The following is a 21869-nucleotide window of genomic DNA, read 5'->3' on the forward strand; positions in this document are numbered from 1 at the left end:
CCTTCTTCAGAATTGATTACAGCTAGGCAAAAGGTTGATATATATACTGAAGATGCAATGGGGGGGGGGGGGGGGGGGGGGGAGGTGGCGGGAAAGGGGATAGAGCAAACTATCAGTGGAGATGGAGCCCAGAGACAGTGAATTACAACTGAGCAGACAAAGGAATAGGTAAAAGTCAGCCTGGGAGAATCAATAGCTGCTACGGGAACCATTAGTAGCTGACAATGGTTTGGTTGTGGTAACAGCTCAAGTGATGACAAGGCCTCGTGTGTGGGGTTTGCTGAAAGGTCATGAGAGAAGGTGCTCAGGACGTAGAATTATTTAACTCAAAATGGAGTCCTGAATGCAGCAGGGTCCCCAAACTGAAACCAAGATGGTGCTCTTCCAACTTGTGCTGAGCTTTGCTGGAGCATTGTAACAAACCCAGGACTGAGATGTTGGCAACAGGAAGCTCATGGTCATTTTTTGGAGACAGACTTGGGTGTTCTGCAAAGTGGTCGCCTGAAGGTGGCAGGGCAGGTAAATAGGGTAGTTAAAAAGGTATACAGGCCTTTATCAGTCATGACAGAGTTTATAAGAGCAAGGAGGTCATGTTGTACAAAGCTTTAGGTAGGCCACAGCTGAAGTTCGGGTCACTGCACACTAGGAAGGATGTGATTGCACTGTGGGGTGCAGAGGAGATCCACCAGGATGTTGCTTGGGTTGGAGCATATTATCTATGAAGAGAGTCTGGAAAAGCTCAGATAGTTTTCTTTAAAGATGACTGAGATGAGACTTGATTGAAGTGTATAAGATTATGAGGGGCATGGACAAAGTAGGTAGAATGCAGCTGTATCCCTTAGTTGAAAGATCACATACATGGGGGCATCATTTTAAGGTGAAAGACAGGAGGTTTGCAGGGGATTTGAGGAAAAACAATTGCATCCACAGAGTGGTAAAAATCTAGAATGCACTGCCTGGGAGAGTAGTTGAGGTGGGAAACCTTACAACTTTTAATAAACATTTGGATGCTAACTTGAAATATCAGAACATTCAAGGCTATTGTCCTAGTGCTGGAAAGCAGGATTAGAATAGATTTAGTATAGTTTTAGTCAGTGCAGACTTGATGAGCCAAAGGGCCTCTTCTACACTATACGATTCTAGTAAAAAGAATAATTGAAACATAATATTAAAAGCAACAATAATAGATTTTACAATACTTACTGGATTTTAATTTTCCCCTGGAAACTAGAAGTTAAAAGCATAATTGTATACTGATCTTTGTACTCTTACATGGCAATTATTTACCTTCTGATTCTGTGGAAGCTACCCGGCTGGATTTGACTCTCTGAATCCATCAGAGAAGCTTGCCATTTTGAATCAAATCAACAGAGAACTTAACCAGAACTAAATAAAACCAACTCAATTATCTGCTAAATTCAAATATATGTTGGTAATAAGCATTTAAACAAATCACAGCAGATATTAAAACAAAACTAATGCAGAATATGCTGGAAATGCTCAACAGGCCAGGTAGTATATGTGAAGAGGATGATAAAGTTTCTGGACTGGATATTAGCTGCCCTCTGCTGGATGTGTTGTTAATATGACAGCACATAAAATAGGTTGAGTGAGAAATTAACCACTTTCCCACCCTACCTCCCTTAGCTCACCAATAATATTGAAGGTGCCAAAATCCACCCACTATGTGTAAACAAATAATTAATTAATGCTTAAGGGAGCTTGTTAAAAGTTCAACAGACTCCATATTACCCCCCACAAACACACCATTAAATGGTTGGCATGGACATCCATAGTAGGGGAGGAGTGGGTAGGACTTTATCATTAAAAATTTTATAAAATTAAAGGGAGGAAGGGTGTACTATCTTCAATGATACCCAATTCCCAACCCCCCCCCCCACCCCCAAAAGAAGACAGTATTCCCCCTCTGTCCTATTCGTGTAGACTTCAAAACCCAAACTTCCATCACCCCACCCTTCCTTCAAGTGGAAAACATTTCTTTTCCAATATCCACTGCCGCCCCCCACCATCCCACCAACTCCACCCCCCCCACCTCCACCCCCACCCCCCAAATTTCCTCACTCCAGGATTCATAGTTGTCAACTTCCTGGCGTGCCTGCATCCATAACCAAGCTCTGCTGCCTCCAGCACTGTCGGAGCTGTTGAGCCATCAGATTGGCTAGCAGATGGGGAGAGTTGGACATCTTCCCAAGTGAGAGTCAGAAGTCCCACTTTCAGCCTGTTGATGCTGTTCAGAGTGTGTTGGAGCTGTGACCAGACATTTTCTTTGGTCTTTGATGAACATTGTCATTTTTTTTGGCGGGGGGGGGGGGAGGGGGGAGCGACAGGAGTCCCAACCCCCATACCACCCCACTCCCAATCTCCTGTAACTTTCAGCCCAGTGTTTCAAGCAGATGTACTTCCCTCAGAATGGACAAAGAGTCACTGACCTGCATTTTTAACTTCATTTCTTTCCACAGTTGCTAGCTATTGATAGCACTTTCACTTTCAATTTTTACTTTAGATTTCCAGCATTTTCTGATTTTGATCTTTTAAATTAAATATTTGAATTGAATGATTTGACCATTCTTGCTTACCTAAGTTGACTAAATTTAAAAAAAATCCAAAATAAATCAGGACATGTTTCATTATTTTAAACCCATTTGCATCAGATTTAAAGAAGTCAATAGCATGCTGATCCTTAACATTAATGTTTTCTTTCCACACAGTCCCCCCTTTTGGGCAGAAGAAGTCCAGAGAATGAAAAGCTAATCACCCTGAACGTACCACATTGATATCAGCATGAATCAGTCGCAGTTCTTCAACATGAGCCATCTTCTCTTGGAGCAAAAGATCCATTTCGTGTTTATAATCTTTCAGGTGCCTTTCTTCAGACTCAAGGGCATCAAATTCTGCCTTTAATCGTGTTTTAATTTTTTCCATTTGCACCGTCTTAGCTCTGCAATTTCACATAAATAAATTTAAGGCAGCATTTTGCTGAGATCCAAAATCTTGCCATTGGACAGTCGCTCTACAATTTGGTTTCACAGGATTCATGTTAAATTGCGACTTGCTATGTTGAAATAATTCAATGTCATTCAGTATTTATTTATTGAGGCAAAGAAATAATATTTGAAGGCCAGGAGAAATCTATTTTATTAAAAACTTGTGTTACTGTAAGGAATTACTGTGGCTAAACAATTGCAAACATTCAAGGACCAGAAGGGCGAACTACAGAATTTGTTTATTCCTGTCTGATGCGAGTGCAAAGAGAACGATGGTCAAATTATGCTGTGTGAGGATAGTTAGAAGGCAAATAAATTGGCAAGAGAAAACAATAGATCCAAGGATTGGAAACAGTTTAGAAGTCAGCAAAGGAGGACCAAGGGATTAATTAAGGGGACAATAAAATGTGAGCGTAAGTTTGCAGGGAACATAAGAACTAATTGTTAATGTTTCTATAGGTATACAAAGAGAAGAATATTAGTGAAAACTAATTTAAGTGTTTTACAATCAGAAATGAAGGAATTTATAATGAGAAAAATAAATGGCTTATGAATCTAATACATATCTCACTTCTGTCTTCATAAAAGGAAGACACAAGTTACATACCAGAAATGATGAAGAAACACAACATTTAGGGACTGGGAGGAACTGAAGCAAATCTGTATTAGCACAAAATTTGTGTTGCAGACATTGATTGGATTGAAGGTTGATAAATCTCCAGGACCTGATAATCTACATCCAAGGGACTTGAAGTAACCCTAGAAATTGTGGATGCATTGGTGGTCATTATACAGGATTCTTTAGACTTTGAAACAGTTCCCACAGATTTAAGGGTAACTAATGTAACCCCACCATTTAAAAAGGGAGGTAGAGAAAAACATGAAGTTATAGACCAGTGAGTCTGATGGCAGTAGTGGGGAAGATGCTAGATTCCATTATCAAGGATTTTATAGCTGAGCACTTAGAAAAAGTGGTAGAATCAGTCAAAGTCAGCATGGATTTACAAAGGAAATCAAGCTTGACAGATCAATGGAATTTTTTAAGGATGTAACCAGTACACTTGATCAGGGAGAGCTAATGGATGTGGTTATTTGGACTTTCAGAAGGCTTTCTATGAAGTCCAATATATAAGAGATTACTGAATAAAACTAAAGCACATAGGAATATGGGTAGTGCATTGAGATGGACAGAAAATTGGTTAGTAGACAGGAAACAAAGAGTAGGAATAAATAAGTGTTTTTCTGAACGGCAGACAGTAACAAAACAGGTACAGCAGGGATCTGTACGAGGATCCCAGCTATTCATAATATATGTTAATGGTTTAGATGAGGGAGCTAAATGTAATATCTCAAAAATTGCTCAATGACACAAAGGTAGATGGAAGGGTGAGCTGTGAGGACAATGCAATGTGATTTGGACAGGCTGAGTGAGTGAGTAAATGTAAGACAGATGCAATACAATGTGAATAAATAGGTTATCCACTATGATAGCAAAAATAGGAAGGCAGATTATTATTTGAATGGCTAGAAATTGAAACAGGGGAATGTTCAACAAGACCGAGGTATCTCTGTGTACCAGTCGCTGAATTTAGGAGGGCAGGTGCAGCAGGCATTCATAGCAAGAGGATTCAGGTACAGGAACGAGAACTTCTTGCTGCAATTATACAGGCCACACCTGGAATACTGAGTGAAGTTTGGTCTCCTTATCCGAGGAAGGATGTTCTTGCTATAGAAGGAGTGCAGCGAAGGTTTACCAAGTTGATTCCTGGGATGGCAAGACTGATGTACAAGAAGAGATTGAGTCAGTTAGGATTGTATTCACAAGAGTTTAGAAAAATGAGAGTGGGGATCTCATAGAAACCAATAAAATTCTAACAGACTAGACAGGTTAGATGGAGGAAGGATGTTCCCTAAGGTGGGGGAGTGCAGAATCAGGAGGTCACAGTTTAAGGATAAGGGGTAAACATTTTGGACATAGATAAGGTGGAATTTCTTCACTCAAGGAGTGCTGAGCCTGTGGAATTAACTACCAGATAAAGTGGTTCACACCAAAGCATTATAGGTTTTCAAAATGGTGGTAGATATAGCTCTTGTGGATAACAAGGTCATGGGGTAAGGGGGAGGACAGGCGTAGGGTATTGACAACAATCAGCCACAATAATATTGAATGGCAGAGGAGGATTATGGGATGAATGGCCTACTCTTGCTCCTGGGGTGGCATGGTGGCTCAGTGGTTAGCACTGCTACCTCACAGCACTAGGGACCAGGGTTCGATTCTAGCCTTGGGCAACTGTCTGTGTGGAGTTTGCAGTGTGTGTAAGTTTCCTCTGGGTGCTGTGGTTTCCTCCCACAGTCCAAAGATGTGCAGGTTAGGTAGATTAGCCATGGGGAGTATAGGGGGTAGATTGGGGTAGGATGCTCTTTGGAAGGTCTGTGTGGACTTGATGGGCCAAGTGACCTTCCCCCACACTATAGGGATTTTGGTGACTATTTTTTATGTTTCTATATTGTTGTAAATTGGCAAAATGTGACTGCTGACCACAAGATGTACTTGAGCAACCTAACTTCAATGGCAACACTGTCCCAGAGACATGAACCCTCCCTACATTCTAGCACTTAGTATTCAAAGCAGAACAGACTATTATGATGCCTCTTTTTAAAGAGCATGCCTGCTTGTTCACATCTCATTTTGCTACAAAAATGCACTTGATTGAATCAAAAGAGACAACGTTAGTTCAGGGTACAATGGTCTTCACTAATTTTTTTTTCAGAACTCTATGGTCTTTCAGTGAAATAAGTCCACATGACTGCTTGTTCAATTTTAATTTAATAAACAATTTCCTGTTCGTGACATTCTACGACTGGAATTGGCTGTTGATCAGCAAAGATAAATTAATGCCAACTAGTTACTCTCTTGGTTGATTATATATGAACTGATATAACTTTCAGGTTTAAAAAATGTGCATACTATATAATTATCTTTATTTAGTCAGCCAAGGTATTTGAGTCACTTAGACCTGCTCGTAAATAACAGCATGATAGCAGTGCAAAAATCAGCTTCCCTCAGAGATGCAAAGCTAAACAATGCAGTTAGTTTGGAAGTTCTTAATTAACAACTTAAAATACACAATACATAGGAAAAATATTAAATCTTTATTCTTGATCTTTTTCCTCCCACCAATGCCTCAGTTATTTGGAAAAGCTCTGACATGCTATCCTGAATTATAGCTCCTAAAGAGTGAAGTAAAATTATATCGCCATGATGCATCTCTCACACAGATTTTATTTGTGTGAGCTGAAGAATCCAAGCATCCACAAATTAATTTTTGAATACATCCAGATTGTAGAGACAAAACGTAGGTCCATGTCACAGAAAACATTGCTGCCAGCACTTATAACAGAAAATAAACAAACAATCTTACAGGATAAGTTATGTCTATGTAAACTGTTAAAACCATTAAGGAATTCCAGATAGACATATATCAGAAAGGAGTCAGAATGTGAAAAGTGCTGCCACCAGGAGAGATTGACGTGAATAACATACATGCATGTAAAAAGAAACAAAGTTGAGAAGGCCAGTCAGCCCCTCAAACCTGCCCTGTCAATGTATAAATCATAGTTGATCTGTTCGCAGGTTCAACTCATATTCCTCAACTCCCTGATGTTTCAAAAATCTACTTCCTCGTTAAATACTTACAATAATCTAGCGTCCACAACTCTCTGGGTAGAGAATTCCAAATTTTCACTACCCCAAGAAAACAAATTCCTTTGCACTTCAATTTTTAACATGTCCCTTATCCTGTAACTATGTTGCCTGGTTCGATGCTGCCCTACTATTGGAAACATCTTCTCAACATCTATCCTCAGTCCCTCAGAATCTTGGATGTTTCAACAAGATCATCCCTCATTCTTCTAGTCAGTCATTCTTGATAAATCAATTCCTTCATTCCAGGAATTAGCCTGGTGAAACTCCTTTGAACTGCCTCCAGTGCCAATATTTCTTCTTGTATACACAAGGACCAAAGCTTGTATACACAGTACTCCAGGTGCAACCTCATCAACACCCCACAACATTTGTAACAAAACTTCACTATTTTTCATCTCCAAATTCCTTTCAATGAAGGCCAGAATTCTATTTGCCTTCTTAGTTACTTGCTAGACCTATATTCTAAAGTTTTGCGTTTCCTGCACAATTACACTCAGATCGCTCAGTACTGCACTTGTTTGGAATCACTCTCCATTTAACTAACAATCTGTACTTTGAATGAACGTGCACTTTGGTAGGAAGAATCTATATGCCATTGTTTTAGCCACTTATTTAACCTATCTATATTCCCTTACAGTTTTTTCATGATCTCATTACAACATACTCTCCCACCTATTTTAGTATTATCAGCAAATTTTGATTCATTAACACTACCCCCTCCTCCACAGTAAATAATTGTGACCATACAACTAATCCTTGTGGCACTCCACTAGCTACACTTTTCCAACCTTAAAAAATAACCCACTAACTTCCTATCTTTTGTCTTAACTACTCTCAATCCATGCTAATACATTAACCCCAATATTGAGCTCATCTCTGGTGCAATAAGCTTTTACGTGGCACTTTATTGAATGCATTCTGGAAATCCAAATGTATTACTTGTACCACTTCCCCTTTATCAACTCAACAAATGTGCCAAGCATGATTTCATTTTCACAAAGTCATGTTGACTGTATTTGATTGCATTGGATTTTTCTTCATTATTAATGGACTCTAGCATTTTTCTAGTGCAGTTTGAAATTCCTGCTTTATGTTTCCATTCCTCTTGTACAGAGCATCTAGATAGGTACATGAGAGAAGAGGATTTAGAAAGGTATGTTAAAAAGGTTAGATGAAAAAGATGGGATGAGACTGGTGTAGAGCATAAACACAAGCATAGACCAATTGTACTAATGCTCTGTATATTCCTCATACTTTTAAGTGATCTGACTTGAATGAAGTAGGAAAATGGTGGCTGAACAAGAGTTGTTTGAAGAATTTGGTTATTCTCTGCATTATAAATAATGCAGAACTTTTTGCGCTATAAATTATGGTAACGATTAAAAAAAAAATCAAAAAAAGTACCTTTCAAGTCATTACTAAGTCTTACAGTGTAGTCATTAGTGCAATGAACTGCTTTTGAAATGTAGTCACTGTTGTAATATAAGTAAAGTTGACAGCCAATCCATCACATAGCGAAGAAATAAATGACTAGGTAATCTGCTTTAATGCTGTCAGTTGAGGATTAAATACTAATTTGAACACTGGGAGAATTCTCATCTTAGAAACAATGTTATGCAATCTTTTTAGTTGACCTGGAGGACATACAGAGCCTCAACAATATATTATCTGAAAAGGCAACACCTCTAATAACCTCGTCTATACTGCACGAGAGCTTCAACCTAGGTTATGTGCTTAAGATGCTCCAGTCAGGTTTAGAACCACAGGAAAGAGTGTTAACACTGAGTCAAAGCTGACAGCGAAATTTAGTTCTTGCAGGTTACCTGCTCTTCTCAGTACTTCCAGGTATGGTCATGTTTAGTTGTTTAATATCTTGCTACTTTTTCACATGACCTTTTTGAGGAAGTAACCAAGAAAATGGAGGGCAGACCGGTAGACATTGTTTATCTGGACTTTAGTAAAGCCTTTGACAAGGTTCCACGCGGTGAACTAATTAGTAAATTTAGATCACTTGGGATTCAGGGTGAGATTACCAACTGAGTACAAAATTGCTGAAAAGGCAGGAGACAGACAGTGATGATGGAGGGTTGTCACTGGAGACCTGTGACCAACAGTGTTCCACAGATATCAGTGGTGGGTCCACTTTTTGTTTGTCATTTACATAAATGATTTGGATGAGAATTTAGGAGACATGATTAGTAAGTTTGTGGAGGACACCATCATTGGTGGTAGAGTGGACAAAGAAGAAGGTTATCTAAGATTACAAAGATGTTAATCAATTGGGTCAATGGCCGAATAGTGCCAGATGGAGTTTAATTTAGATAAATGCAAGGTATTACATTTTAGTAAAACAAACAAGTGCAGGACTTATACAATTATAAGTAGGGCCTGGATAGCATTGTAAAAGAGAGAGACCCACGGGTCCAGAGATATAATTCTTTTAAATTCGCATCACATATAGACAGAGTGGTTAAGAAGGCATTTCGCATTTTTGCCTTCATTGCTCAGACCTTTGGGTACAGAACTTTCCCTTCTCACCTTAAACCTATACTGTCTAGTTTTGGACTCCCCAAGCCTGGGGAAAGAACCTTAACTATTCACCCTATCCATGCCCCTCATGATTTTCTAATCTTCTATAAAGTCACCTCTCAGCTTCTAACAACTCCAAGGAAAATAGCCCCAGCCTGTTCAGCCTCTCCCTATAGCTCAAATCCTCCAAGCCTGGCAACATCCTTGTAAATCTTTTCTGAGCTCTTTCAAGTTTAACGACATTGCTCCTATTGGACAACACCAGAATTGAACGCAGTATTCCAAAATATAGAGACTTATAAAATAATGAGCATAGATAAGGTGAATGATAGATTTTTTTCCCTACGACAGGGGATTTTAAGACTAGGGGGCATAATTTTAAGATGAGAGGAGGAAAGTTTTAAAAAGACATGAAGGACAATTTTTCTTTACATAAAAACAGTGGTTCATGTGTGGAATGACCTACCAGAGGAAGTGGTAGATGTGGGTACAGTTACAATGTTTAAAAGACATTGAAATAAATACATGAACAAGAAATGTTTGGGTAGTTATGGACCAAGAGCAGGCAGGTGGGACTAGTTTAGTTTGGGATTATGGTCAGTGTCGACTGGTTGGACTAAGGTCTGTCTCTGTCCCCTATGACTCTGACTCTATAAATGAAATATTTTTGAGGCTGCTCATAGTCATGTGTTAAGGAACTAGAAGGTTTTGTCTGTCAGCAATAGGGTAGGATGGGGAAGCCTGCAACAGAAGAACTTAAGAAATAACTTGGTAGCCTGTCTTATATCACCCATTTCTTTCCCCCCCCCTACATTAAAATAAACTGAATGAAATTCAAGAGATCAACTAGCATATAGCATTTAATAGCATCAAGAGAACACAAACATTAACTTACAACAGGATCTGGCCCAACTACAACACCTGTCTACCTTCATCAGAAGGAGCAAGCCTCAGGAACCATGTGAAGCATGGTCACATGATACAGGTAGCAGAGAGCTTCTAGTAGTTTGGAACTAAACCCCAAAGAAAGGCAAGAATAAGGCACACCATTTTACTACCAGGACATGACAGGGATGGATGGAGAGAGAAGGGAGAGGTTAATGAGAATAAAACCAAGGGCTAAACATTGACAAAACAATGAATGCAGATTATACACAATGCCAGAACTTTGAACAGAAGAACCCAAGTACTTTCTTTCATTTCATATAGATTTGTATCCTTATTTCCCAGGGATTTATTTTAAGTAATTCTGGCGTTGCACCAGAACAGATGCAAATAATTTGCATTATTCTTCATTATATTTTTATTACAACTAGTCCATGTTCAATCTGGCACAGACTCAGTCTCTTGACATCTTTATTTTCTTTTTGATGTGTCTAATGATCTGTAGACTAGTTCTGCTTTCAATTTACTTTAATACAGGCCAAGAAGAATAACTCACAATAATCTTGCTGGAAAAATTCTCCTCCTATGGATTAATGTCTACGAAAAGTCAGAGATTTCATTGGAAAAACTATATTAAAACGAGTATTTAATAGCATCAAGAGATATTGATCATGAACAGTCTCTTAAAGCAGGATGTAATTGATAGGAGAATATTCAGCAAAGATATATCCAACAATAGAAGTAGGTTAAAAAGACTCACCAAATAATACTCATTTTTTCACTGCTCTGAAAATTGCTTATTCTTCTTTAAACATGACGCTAGTAATCACTGTAGAGAGTTGGGACTTGGCTATCGAGCATCTTTCAGCGCATTGGTAAAATCAGAGATTTGTCATGAGTATGCCATAGTATTCCTTTCATACTACAATTAAAAGCTGTTCCTGTCCTTGCCCAAATCCATATGTTTCCCTTCTCTGAACACATGTTGCCTATGGTTTTCTGGATCAATACATTGAAGAACAAGCCATCTGAGACTGGGTATTGTGTAATGCAAAGGGAATAATTGGCAATCTAGCACTGCGGAGAGTGACCATAATATGATAGAATTCCTCATTAAGGTAGAGAATAACATAGATAATTCTGAGACTAGGATCCTGTATTTAAATAAAGAAAATTACAAAAGGTATGAGGAGTGTATTGGCTATGTTACACTGAGGAACATTATTGAAAAGGGACAATAAGGGATCGACAATGGAAAATATTTTTAAAGTGTGCATGGATGACAATTTTTCATTCCCATCTGGCACAAAATCAAACAAGAAAGATGGTCCAGCTATGGCTAACAAGGGAAATTAGGAATAATATTCAATCCAAGAAAGGGCCATACAAATTGGCCAAAAAAAATCATCAGACCTGAAGGTTAGGGGCAGTTTGATTTACACAAAGGAAGACAAAGTGAAAGATTAAGAAGGGGTGAATAAAGGTACGAGAGTAAGCTTGGGGGACATTGCAATCTGATTGCAAAAGCTTCTGCAGGTACATGAAGAGAAAAACGTTAGTGAAGACAAATGTCTCATGGTCAGAAAAGGGGGAATTATAATGGGAAACAAAGACATGGTAAACTAATTAAATATGTTTCTTGGTTCTGGCTTCACAAAAGACGACACAAATACATCTCAAAAATATTAGGGAACATAGAGTCAAGTGAGATAGAGGAACTGAAGGAAATTAGTATTAGTAGGGAAATTGTTGGGATTAAAGTCTGTTAAATCACCAGGGCCTAATAATCTACATCCCAGAATGCCTTAACAAGTGTCCCTAGAAATATTGGGTGCAACGGTTGTTATCTTTCAAAGTTCTGTAATGCTGAAACAGTTCTTGCGGATTGGAGGATTGCGAACATAATCCCACTGTTTAAAGAAAAGGTAAAGAGAAAATAGGGAATTACCAGCTGGTTAGCCTGACGTCAGTCAGCAGTGGAGAAAATTCTTGAGTCCATTTTAAACTGTTTAATAGCCCAGCCCTTGGAAAACAGTAACAAGATCAGACAGAGACCGCATAGATTTATGAAAGGAAAATCATGCTTCACAAATCTACTGAAATGTTTCAAAGATATAACCAATAGAGTTGACAGGAGGGGCCAGTGGACGTGGTTTGCTTGGATTTTCAGAAGGTTTTCAATGAGATCCCATGTAAGAGATTAGCATGTAAAATTAAAGACCATGGGGTTACAGGCAGTGAACCATCATGGATAGAGAACTGGCTGGCATTCAGGGGAAATAAACATAGGAATAAATGGGTCTTTTCTGAGTGGTTGACAGTAAATACTGAGTTACCGCAGGGATCAGTGCTTGCACCCCAGCTATTCATAATATATATTAATAATTGATATGAATGAGCTAAATTTAATATCTCCAAGTTTATAGATGGCACAAAGCTGAATGGGAGGCTGAACCGTGAGGAGGATACAGAGATATTTCAGTGTGACTTGGACAAGCTGAGTGAATGCACAAATGCAGAAGAAGTATAATGTGAATAAAGTCACGTTTGTCCACCTTGTTAGCAAAAACAGGAAGGCAGATTGTAACTTTGATGGCAATAGATTGTGTAAAAGGGGTAGAGAGCTGAGTAGCCTTGTGTACCAATTGCTGACAGTAAGCATTTAAAGGGATGTTTTGCTGCAATTGTACAGGGCCTTGGTGAGACCACAGCTGGATTACAATTTGCAGTTTTGGTCTCCTCATTTGAGGAGCAATATTCTGGCTGTGGATGAAGTGCAATGAAGTTTACCAGGCTGATTGCTAAGATGGCAGGACAAACATATGAAGAGAGTTGGACTGGTTAGGACTTTTTTCACTGGAGGCTAGAAGAACGCAAGAGACATCTCATAGATACCTATAAAACTGAAACAGGACAAGCCACCGTAAATGCAGAAAAGATGTTCTCAATGCCCAGGAAATCCACAGTTTAAAGACAGGAGGTGAGCCATTTGGAACAAAGATGAGGATCATCCAGAGAGTGGTGAGCCTGCAGAATTCTCTGTCACAGAAAGTGATTAAGGCCACAACTTTGAATATTTTCAAGAAAGAATTAAGGCTAAAAGGGATCATAAGGTATGCAAGAGAAAGCAGGAATAGGTACTGTGTTGGATTCCTGAAGAAGGGCTTATGCCCGAAACGTCGATTCTCCTGTTCCCTGGATGCTGCCTGACATGCTGCGCTTTTCCAGCAACACATTTTCAGCTCTGATCTCCAGCATCTGCAGACCTCACTTTCTCCACTGTGTTGGATAACCAACTATGCTCCAAGTGTTTTATTGTTCTATGCGACCCCTATCCTGATCATTCAGTCCTAATCCCATAAGTCTGCTGGTGACCCAATTTCTGCTCCTGGCTTTCATTCCAGCCAGTCTTGCAAATAGTTCACTGTTCAGGTATTGTCCAAATGGTTTATATGTGATTAAAACAAAAGCTACAAAACATTGGAAACAATTCTTTGGCTATTAAATGTTAGAAATGCCTGTAACAAGTTTCCTCCCATAAAACTACTTTCTGTCTGGAGCTCTGGGGTGTTGTACTTTTCATGTGGCTCCTGTGGAACTAAAAGGACTACTGTAACTTGGCAAAATAATTTACAAATACCAACCATGAAGCACAAAATACCAAAGGAAAATATGAGTTCATTTAAGTTATAAATTTAAGCTGTGATTAACATCCTGAGTTCACAGTACTGTATGGTTGGAAGAATCTTTTAAATTGCTGAGAGTGGAGTTCTTTATACCAAGGATGCATTTAGAACAGTCGCCTCCAACATTTTTAAGCTCTAGATCACTTTCTGAATTTAAATGCAACCCAGTATCCACAGAAGGAAATATAATGTAAACAGCTTGTTTTCCAATTTACATAACATGAAAACTAAGTATATACAATTATTAATTTTGTCCTCTAATCACAGTGTGCAAATAGAATTCAATCTGGATAAATGTGTGATGATGCACTTGGTCAGGACAAACAAAGCAAGAGAATGCATGATGAACAGTAGGATCCTGGGTAGCACCAAGGATCAGAGGCACCTGGGTGTGCATGTCCACCAGTCCCTTAAAGGTAGGAGGAAAGGTAGATAATGTAATTAAGAAGGCATAAGGGATACTTGCCTTTATTAGCCAAGGCATAGAGCTTAAGATAAGGGAAGTTCTGCTGATTGGTTATGTAAGTGTTGGTTGGCCACAGCCAGAGTATTTTGTACAGTTCTGGAATCCATATTACAGAAGGCATGTGATTTACCAGGATTTACCAGGATGTTGCCTGGTCTAGAAAGTTTTAGTTGTGAGGTGACTGGAGTTGGAGCAGGGGAGACTGAGGGGGAACATGTATAAAGTTATGGGGTCATGAATAGGGTAGATAGGAAGAGACTGTTACACCTTTTTGGAGGGTCAAATAACTGGGGGCCATAGAGTTAAGTTGAGGGGCAGGAGATTTAGAGGGGATGTAAGGAAAGCATTTTTTTACTGACAGTGTGGTGGGAAACTGGAATTCACTGTCTGAAAGGGTGGTAGGCAGACACCCTCACAATATTTAAGAAGTACTTTGATATGAACCAAGTTATACAAGGCTAGGCCAATTGTTGGAAAATAGGGTTAGAATAGCTAGAATCAATGCGTCAAAAGGTTCACAGAGAACAGGCGGAGGAGCAGGACTAGTTGAGCTGCTCTTGCAAAGAGGTTGCATGGAAATGATGGGCTGAATAGCCTCCAATTAGCTTCACATCAGTTCCTGGTATATTTCAACTTCATTTGTTTGTATTGACAACACAAAAAGGTGCATTACTCTGCAATGATAGTCCATCTGGACCAAACTGAAACATGCTACAACAAGCTGTCAAAGCCTCTTAAGAGCATGCACATTGCCCTAGTCTGCAATTGGCAGTAATGTCTGGAACAGGAAGTCAAAGCAGCAGTGTACCAACCAGATCGCCAACCACTACAGGCAGAACCTTGGAGCAGCCAAGTAGCTTAGAAGAAGCATTGCTCACAAGGTACTTTGATGCTACCCTTGAGCATTGTAATGGACATGAGTCAACTTAGCCTGCCCTAAGCCATAACAGAATAATCATAATAATAATAATGAAAGACGTTATTGGCTTAGCAGAATTTGACGTCAGAGTTGGTGAACTTGTCATGCCAAGGGATGTCAAAGATACACCTTAGACAGTGAAAGAGGTATCTGTTCAGCTGCTTTTCCTGCCTAGTACTTGCTGTCCAGGTCCCACCATCGTAAAGAATTGCACTGAGTACAAGTTTGCAGACTTGTATTTTGCTTTCAGTCAGACTGCATTCCATCAGTCATGGTTGGATGTGACAGCTACAGCATTTTTATGAAGTGTGAATCTCAGCATCAAGTGACAGTTGCTGGTGAGCGTGGGATCTAGATATGTGAATCTACCAACAACCTCCAGCATTACACGATCACACTGTCACTGTTGATGGGTGGCAGCATCCTGAACCATATCATGTATGGGACCAAAAACTGATCACAATATTCCAAATGTGGTCTGACCAAAGGTTTATACAACTTCAACAGTACATCCCTGCTCCATATTCCAGCTCTCTCAAAACATGCAGTGGGCGAACTTGTTCATAACATTTCTCTTGCTGCTGTAAGACTGAGAAGATCATTTCAATTACAGGCCTTCCAGTTCTGATACTACACTGAGATTTGGGGTAGATGCATTAGAGTCATAGAGTCATAGAAATATACAGACTCTTCGGTCCAACCCGTCCATGCCGACCAGACATCCCTACCCAATCTAGTCCCACCTGCCAGCACCCGGCACATATCCCTCCAAACCCTTCCTATTCATATACCCATCCAAATGCCTTTTAAATGCTGCAATTGTACCAGCTACCACCACATCCTCTGGCAGCTCATTCCAAACACGTACCACCCGCTGCGTGAAAAAGTTGCCGCTTCAGTCTCTTTTACATCTTTCCTCTCTCACCCTAAACCTATGCCCTCTAGTTCTGCACTCCCTGACCCCAGGGAAAACACTTTGCCTATTTATCCTATCCATGCCCCTCATAATTTTGTAAACCTCTATAAGGTCACCCCTCAGCCTCCAAAGCTCCAGGGAAAACACCCCCAGCCTGTTCAGCCTCTCCCTGTAGCTCAAATCCTCCAACCGTGGCAACATCCTTGTAAATCTTTTCTGAACCCTTACAAGTTTCTCAACATCTTTCCGATAGGAAGGAGACCAGAATTGCACGCAATATTCCAACAGTGGCCTAACCAATGTCCTGTACAGCCGCAACATGACCTCCCAACTCCTGTACTCAGTACTCTGACCAATAAAGGAAAGCATACCAAATGCCTTCTTCACTATCCTATCTACCTGCGACTTCACTTTCAAGGAGCTATGAACCTGCACTCCAAGGTCTGTTTGTTCAGCAACACTCCCTAGGACCTTACCATTAAGTGTATAAGTCCTGCTAAGATTTGCTTTCCCAAAATGCAGCACCTTGCATTTATCTGAATTAAACTCCATCTGCCAATTCTCAGCCCATTGGCCCATCTGGTCCAGATCCTGTTGTAATCTGAGGTAACCCTCTTCGCTGTCCACTACACCACCAATTTTGGTGTCATCTGCAAACTTACTAACTGTACCTCTTATGCTCGCATCCAAATCATTTCTGGAAATGACAAAAAGTAGAGGGCCCAGGAACGATCCTTGTGGCACTCCACTGGTCACAGGCCTCCAGTCTGAAAAACAACCCTCCACCACCCTCTGTCTTCTACCTTTAAGCCAGTTCTGTAACCAAATGGCTAATTCTCCCTATTTTCCATGAGATTAAGCCAGGCTTTGCAGTGTGACAAGGCAAATATGAGCAAATGCTTTTCCCACAATGTCCAACAAGACAATATATTGATCGCTGTTGCAAATTGCCGTGGATGTTCATCTTCTTTCACAAGGTGACATGTTTGCATCACATGTAATTCTGGAGTGGTCAAACAGAAATGTTTGGACAGATATTGCATGTGTGTCAGGTTCCCAGGCTTGATGATTTCAGGCTGTGTTGTAGCAGCAGCAGCAGTACCTGGATCATTGTCCATAGTAAACTGATAAAAAGCTTTACTAGCTCTTTTCGTGTAGTTTCAAAATCCAGCCCCGCCAATACTTCCTCAGTGACTGTGTCTTCCTTAAAATAAAATACAAAGCAGTGTTCCTCTAATTTCTCTATCTGTATACAATATTCAGTGATGACTTAAGACTATAAGATCATGAGGCATAGAACCAGTCGGATTCTGACAGGGTCACTCAGCTCCTGACCTCGTTACGGCCTTGGTACCGACATGGATAAAAGAACTAAATTCCAGAGGTGAAGCAGGAGTGACAGCCCTAGACATCATAAGGCTGCATTCGACCAAGTGTAGCATCAAGGAGCCCTAGTAAAACTGAAATCAGTAGGTATCAGGGCAAACTCTCTGCTGGTTGGAGTCATACCTGGCAGATAGGAAGATGGTAATGGTGGTTGGAGGTCAGTCATCCCAGCTCCAGGACATCTCTACAGGAGTTTCTCAGGGTAGTGTCCTCGGCCCAACCATCTTCAGCTGCTTCATAAATGACCTTCCCTCCATCATGTCAGAGTAGAGATGTTCACCAATGATAGCACAATGTTCAGCACCATTCATGACACCTCAGACACTGAAGCAGCTCATGTTCAAATGCAACAACATGTGGACAATATCCAGGCCTGGTCTGACAAGTGGTAAATTACATCCGGGCAGTCCAAAATTTAAGAAATGATATCACCAGCGAGCAACAATCTAATTTCCACTCCTTGATATTCAATGGAGTTACCATCATGGAGTCTCCCACTACCAACATACTCAGGGTTACAATTAATGAGAAACTTAACTGGACTTGCCACATAAATACAGTGGTTACAGCAGCAGGTCAGAGGCTAGGAACACTGTGGTGAGTAACTAACCTCCCAAGTGCTCAAAGCTTGTCCATTATCAACAAGCCACAAGTCGAGAGTGTGTAATGGAATACTCCCCACTTGCCTGGATGAGTACAGTTCCAACAACACTCAAGAAGCTTGACACCATTTGGGACTTTATTAAAAGTCACTTTTAATGCATTCAGAGACTTCTCGCTCTAATCACTCATTATTAAGGAGAACAAACTACTTAACTTCAATGACAGATTTCATCAGAGGTGTGAGTTTTGAACCAGTTTATTTCTGCTCTTGCTTCCCATATTTTGAGAGTGTGGTATTATATAGTGTTTTGAAACAGGTTTCTTTCCATTTCACTTCTGCACTCTGTTTGGGGATGCCAGAGAGTACCTGATCTGTTAAACCAAGGCATAGTTTCTTTTTAAGTGGACAGGCAGTACAGTTGGTGTTGATATGAGGATTCCATTTCTGCTTTGATGAAACATCTTCAGGTGTTGCGCCCTAATCCTGGTTCACAATGAGTGATCTGTATCACTGTCAGTTCTGCGGTAGCCCCATGTGTTAAAAATTTTGTTGAAAATCAAATCTGGTGGAAATCAGTTCCAACTGGTGACAATGCCTAAATTTTGGATCTTTCTATGACACCCTGTGGCATGATTTGTTCTAAAAGAGGGTGCTGGTTTTACAAAGCTCATCATGTGTGCAAAATGCAAGTAGTTTCTGTACACTTTCAGTTATCTTTCCAAACCATAATATCCAAGGTCAGTGTGCCATACCTTACAGTCCATGCCCACTCTTGTACTGATATCCCCCAGTAGTTAGAGATGTTCTTATGTAGCACGGTGCTGATGTCAATGTCAAATTCCACAAAACTGGTCTTTCACCTCTATCATATAGTGCAGTGCAGAGATTTGGACCATAGGTACAAATAAGAAGCTAATTTACCCTGTTTGAGTTGAAAAGCAGATGGAGAGTACACACTCTGAACTATTTGTGGAGGGTTGTACCAAATATTAACAAATGTCTTACCTCATAGCCTTTGCCTTGTTCACATGTTTCCCTTGAACTCTTTCTCTATCAGATGAACGTGCAATGTTTTTCTTTCAATGATCCACTCTCAAGAGCCTGGCCTCTTGTACAGAAGCTATGTCAAGATTCAGCCTATCAACTTCTGTCATTGTTCTACAGTGAAACTAGAAGCTTGGGCAAAAATTATGGAGACTCAATGCTGCCCAAACATCAGATCTTCCGTCTCTGCCTCCAAGCTGCCACTTTTGGAATATTGTGTGCAATTCTGGTCTCCTTCCTATTGGAAAGATGTTGTGAAACTTGAAAGGCTTCAGAAAAGATTTACATGGATGTTGCCAGGGTTGCAGGATTTGAGCTTTAGGGAGAGGCTGAACAGGCTGGGGCTGTTTTCCCTGGAGCATCAGAGGCTGAGGGGTGACCTTATAGAGGTTTATAAAATCATGAGGGGCACGGATAGGATAAATAGACAAAGTCTCTTTCCTGGGGTGGGGGAGTCCAGAACTAGAAGGCATAAGTTTAGGATGAGAGGGAAAAGATATAAAAGAAATCTCGGGGCAATTTTTTTCATGCAGAGGGTGGTACGTATATGGAGTGAGCTGCCAGAGGAAGTGGTGGAGGCTGGTACAATTGCAACATTTAAAAGGCATCTGGATGGGTATATGAATAGGAAGGTTTTGGAGGGATATGGGCCAGCTGCTGGCAGGTGATACTAGACTGGGTAGGGATATCTGGTCGGCATAGACAGATTGGACCGAAGGGTCTGTTTCCGTGCTGTACATCTCTAAGACTCTATGACTCTAAATGCAAAGTTAAACAATACATTTAACATTGGACCGATTGCAGGAGTTGCCATAAAGATGACAGATTTGGACAGCAGTTCTTCTTTGGGCTCCTCTCCACAGCGCTCAGGGTTTACTCCCTGACCCTTCAACTATGGACATCAGCTGCATTTATACAGCATCAGACAAACCTACATTTAAAAGACTGAAAACTCAACATCTCCCGTTTCACAACAGGCTCTCCGATAACAACATCAATGAACAGCCTAGTAAGGCCTGACAACTTTGCTCGTTCTATTTGAAAACCACGCAGGGCGCAATTTGTGAAAAGTTTAAGGCAATTTCTAAGTCTGGGGCAAGAGTACATCACCAGGGATGACCCTCTCGAATGGAAAAGGCTTTTCGATAACAAGCACTTTTTAAAAAATGAATCTGCAGCGTATTTAGTTTCTGAATCCGTATTGTCTAACGGAATTAGTACGCGGGGCAGGAGTCACAGAGCAGTGCTCAGAGATTCCGGCAGAAAGCACAATTCACCGGCTGCTGTTCATCTGGTCAAACAACTGTCAACATCAGGGAACTCTTTAAAGCTCCGATTAGTGAGCAGCGAAACTGAGGCTTGTTTAAGAGTAAAATCTAAAAAAAAACGCTCACTATTTACTCGGAGTGAAATCTAACAGATGTGTAAATCTATTCTGGCCACAGTGGCGGGGTATATACTGAATAATGTTCACAAGCGTTTTAAAACAGTAAAGTCTAAACTGAATACCACCATTGCAAATAAGGGATAAAGCATCAGCTCACATTTCATTTGGACCACGTTCTCGAAGCTAAAGAAATGCATTGACGATGCACTGAAGTACTTTATCCTTACCTTATTTCCTTAATGCTTTCCAATTTGCACATGATCTCCTGCTCGTCGGTCATATTGCTTCCAGTTGATGTGCAGTCAGAATGTGAAAATGCTAACAAAAGAACTCTGTCTGTGGCTGTTCAATGCATCAGCGAACATGTACAGTGTGCAGGAAGCCGGGAGTTGCAGTCTTTTCCACTGAAAACAGAAAGAAAGCTCTCGAGTATAAACTACCACTCCCGGCAGGCTGTCTATGATTCCTCACTTCCTGTGCTTTAGGACTTCACGCGGAACGTGGGAAAAGCAACCTCTCCTTAAATTAATTGTTGCACTTCAGTTCCAAGATTTATTTAATGACACATCCTTAAAGTGGGACTGATTTGAAGTGAGGCTACTTATTTTGGATTTGGAATGACGGTTTTTTTATATATAAGCAGCGTATAATATAATAAACAAAAAGAACTGCGGATGTTGGAAATCTGAAACAAGCAACAGTGTCGGAGAAACACTAGTCTGGAAGCATCTGGCGAGAGAAAAAAAGAGTTAATGTTTCGGGTTTAGTCACCCTTAGTCAGAAACAGTTTTTAAAAACGGTGTTTCCCATTCTTTGAAAAGCCATCTATATAAAAGAATAATAAAAGCGGAAAATACTAGACCAGAATTAATGCAGCATCTAGAAAAAGAAATGTACAGATTAAGATTGGAGTGTAGCCATTTCATCTGAAATGTCAACACCCCAACACCTTAACTCATTTATTTAGATGACTGAAGCTTCTATGTAAGCACACATTTGGTTCCCTTGAGGCCTATCTCACTCTTTCCAGTATAAATATTTTCTGTAGTAGTTATTCAATATTAACAGTTTTAATTAGTAAATCTGCAACAGAAGGAGCTGCTAACATGAAGGGAAAATAAATAGTTTGGAGCCACACATTAAAAATCCTGACAGTGGAAAATAACATCCTAGGAGTGAAACACCAAAACAAAATGGTATAATGTTCCCACCAAATCCCAAGAATACCCCAGATCCATTTGAAAGCATTGGAATTTCTAGGCATGGTCCAGGAAACTCTTTAACTGTAGAGGCGGACTGACCTTAGCCAACAGAAGAGTAATTCAGGATTATTTTA

At 40.2% G+C, this 21869-nt stretch overlaps 1 protein-coding gene across 1 annotated transcript in view; it reads right to left on the reverse strand.

The window, feature by feature from the left end:
* The window catches only part of zc4h2 (zinc finger, C4H2 domain containing), a 40271-nt gene extending 19356 nt beyond the window's left edge, over positions 1-20915 (reverse strand). The window contains exons 1-2 of the mRNA XM_043704841.2: positions 20761-20915; positions 2788-2959 (exon numbers count right to left, since the gene is read on the reverse strand). Coding sequence (XP_043560776.1) covers positions 2788-2959; positions 20761-20813 — 225 coding nt within the window. The 5' untranslated portion in view covers positions 20814-20915. The remainder of the gene's footprint in view (positions 1-2787; positions 2960-20760) is intronic.
* Between the last annotated feature and the right edge of the window lie 954 nt (positions 20916-21869).

The sequence above is a fragment of the Chiloscyllium plagiosum genome, unplaced genomic scaffold, assembly GCF_037043375.1.
Source record: "Chiloscyllium plagiosum isolate Xiang-an unplaced genomic scaffold, Cpla_swu_hap1 HiC_scaffold_11, whole genome shotgun sequence".
In the NCBI taxonomy this organism is placed as follows: Eukaryota; Metazoa; Chordata; class Chondrichthyes; order Orectolobiformes; family Hemiscylliidae; genus Chiloscyllium; species Chiloscyllium plagiosum.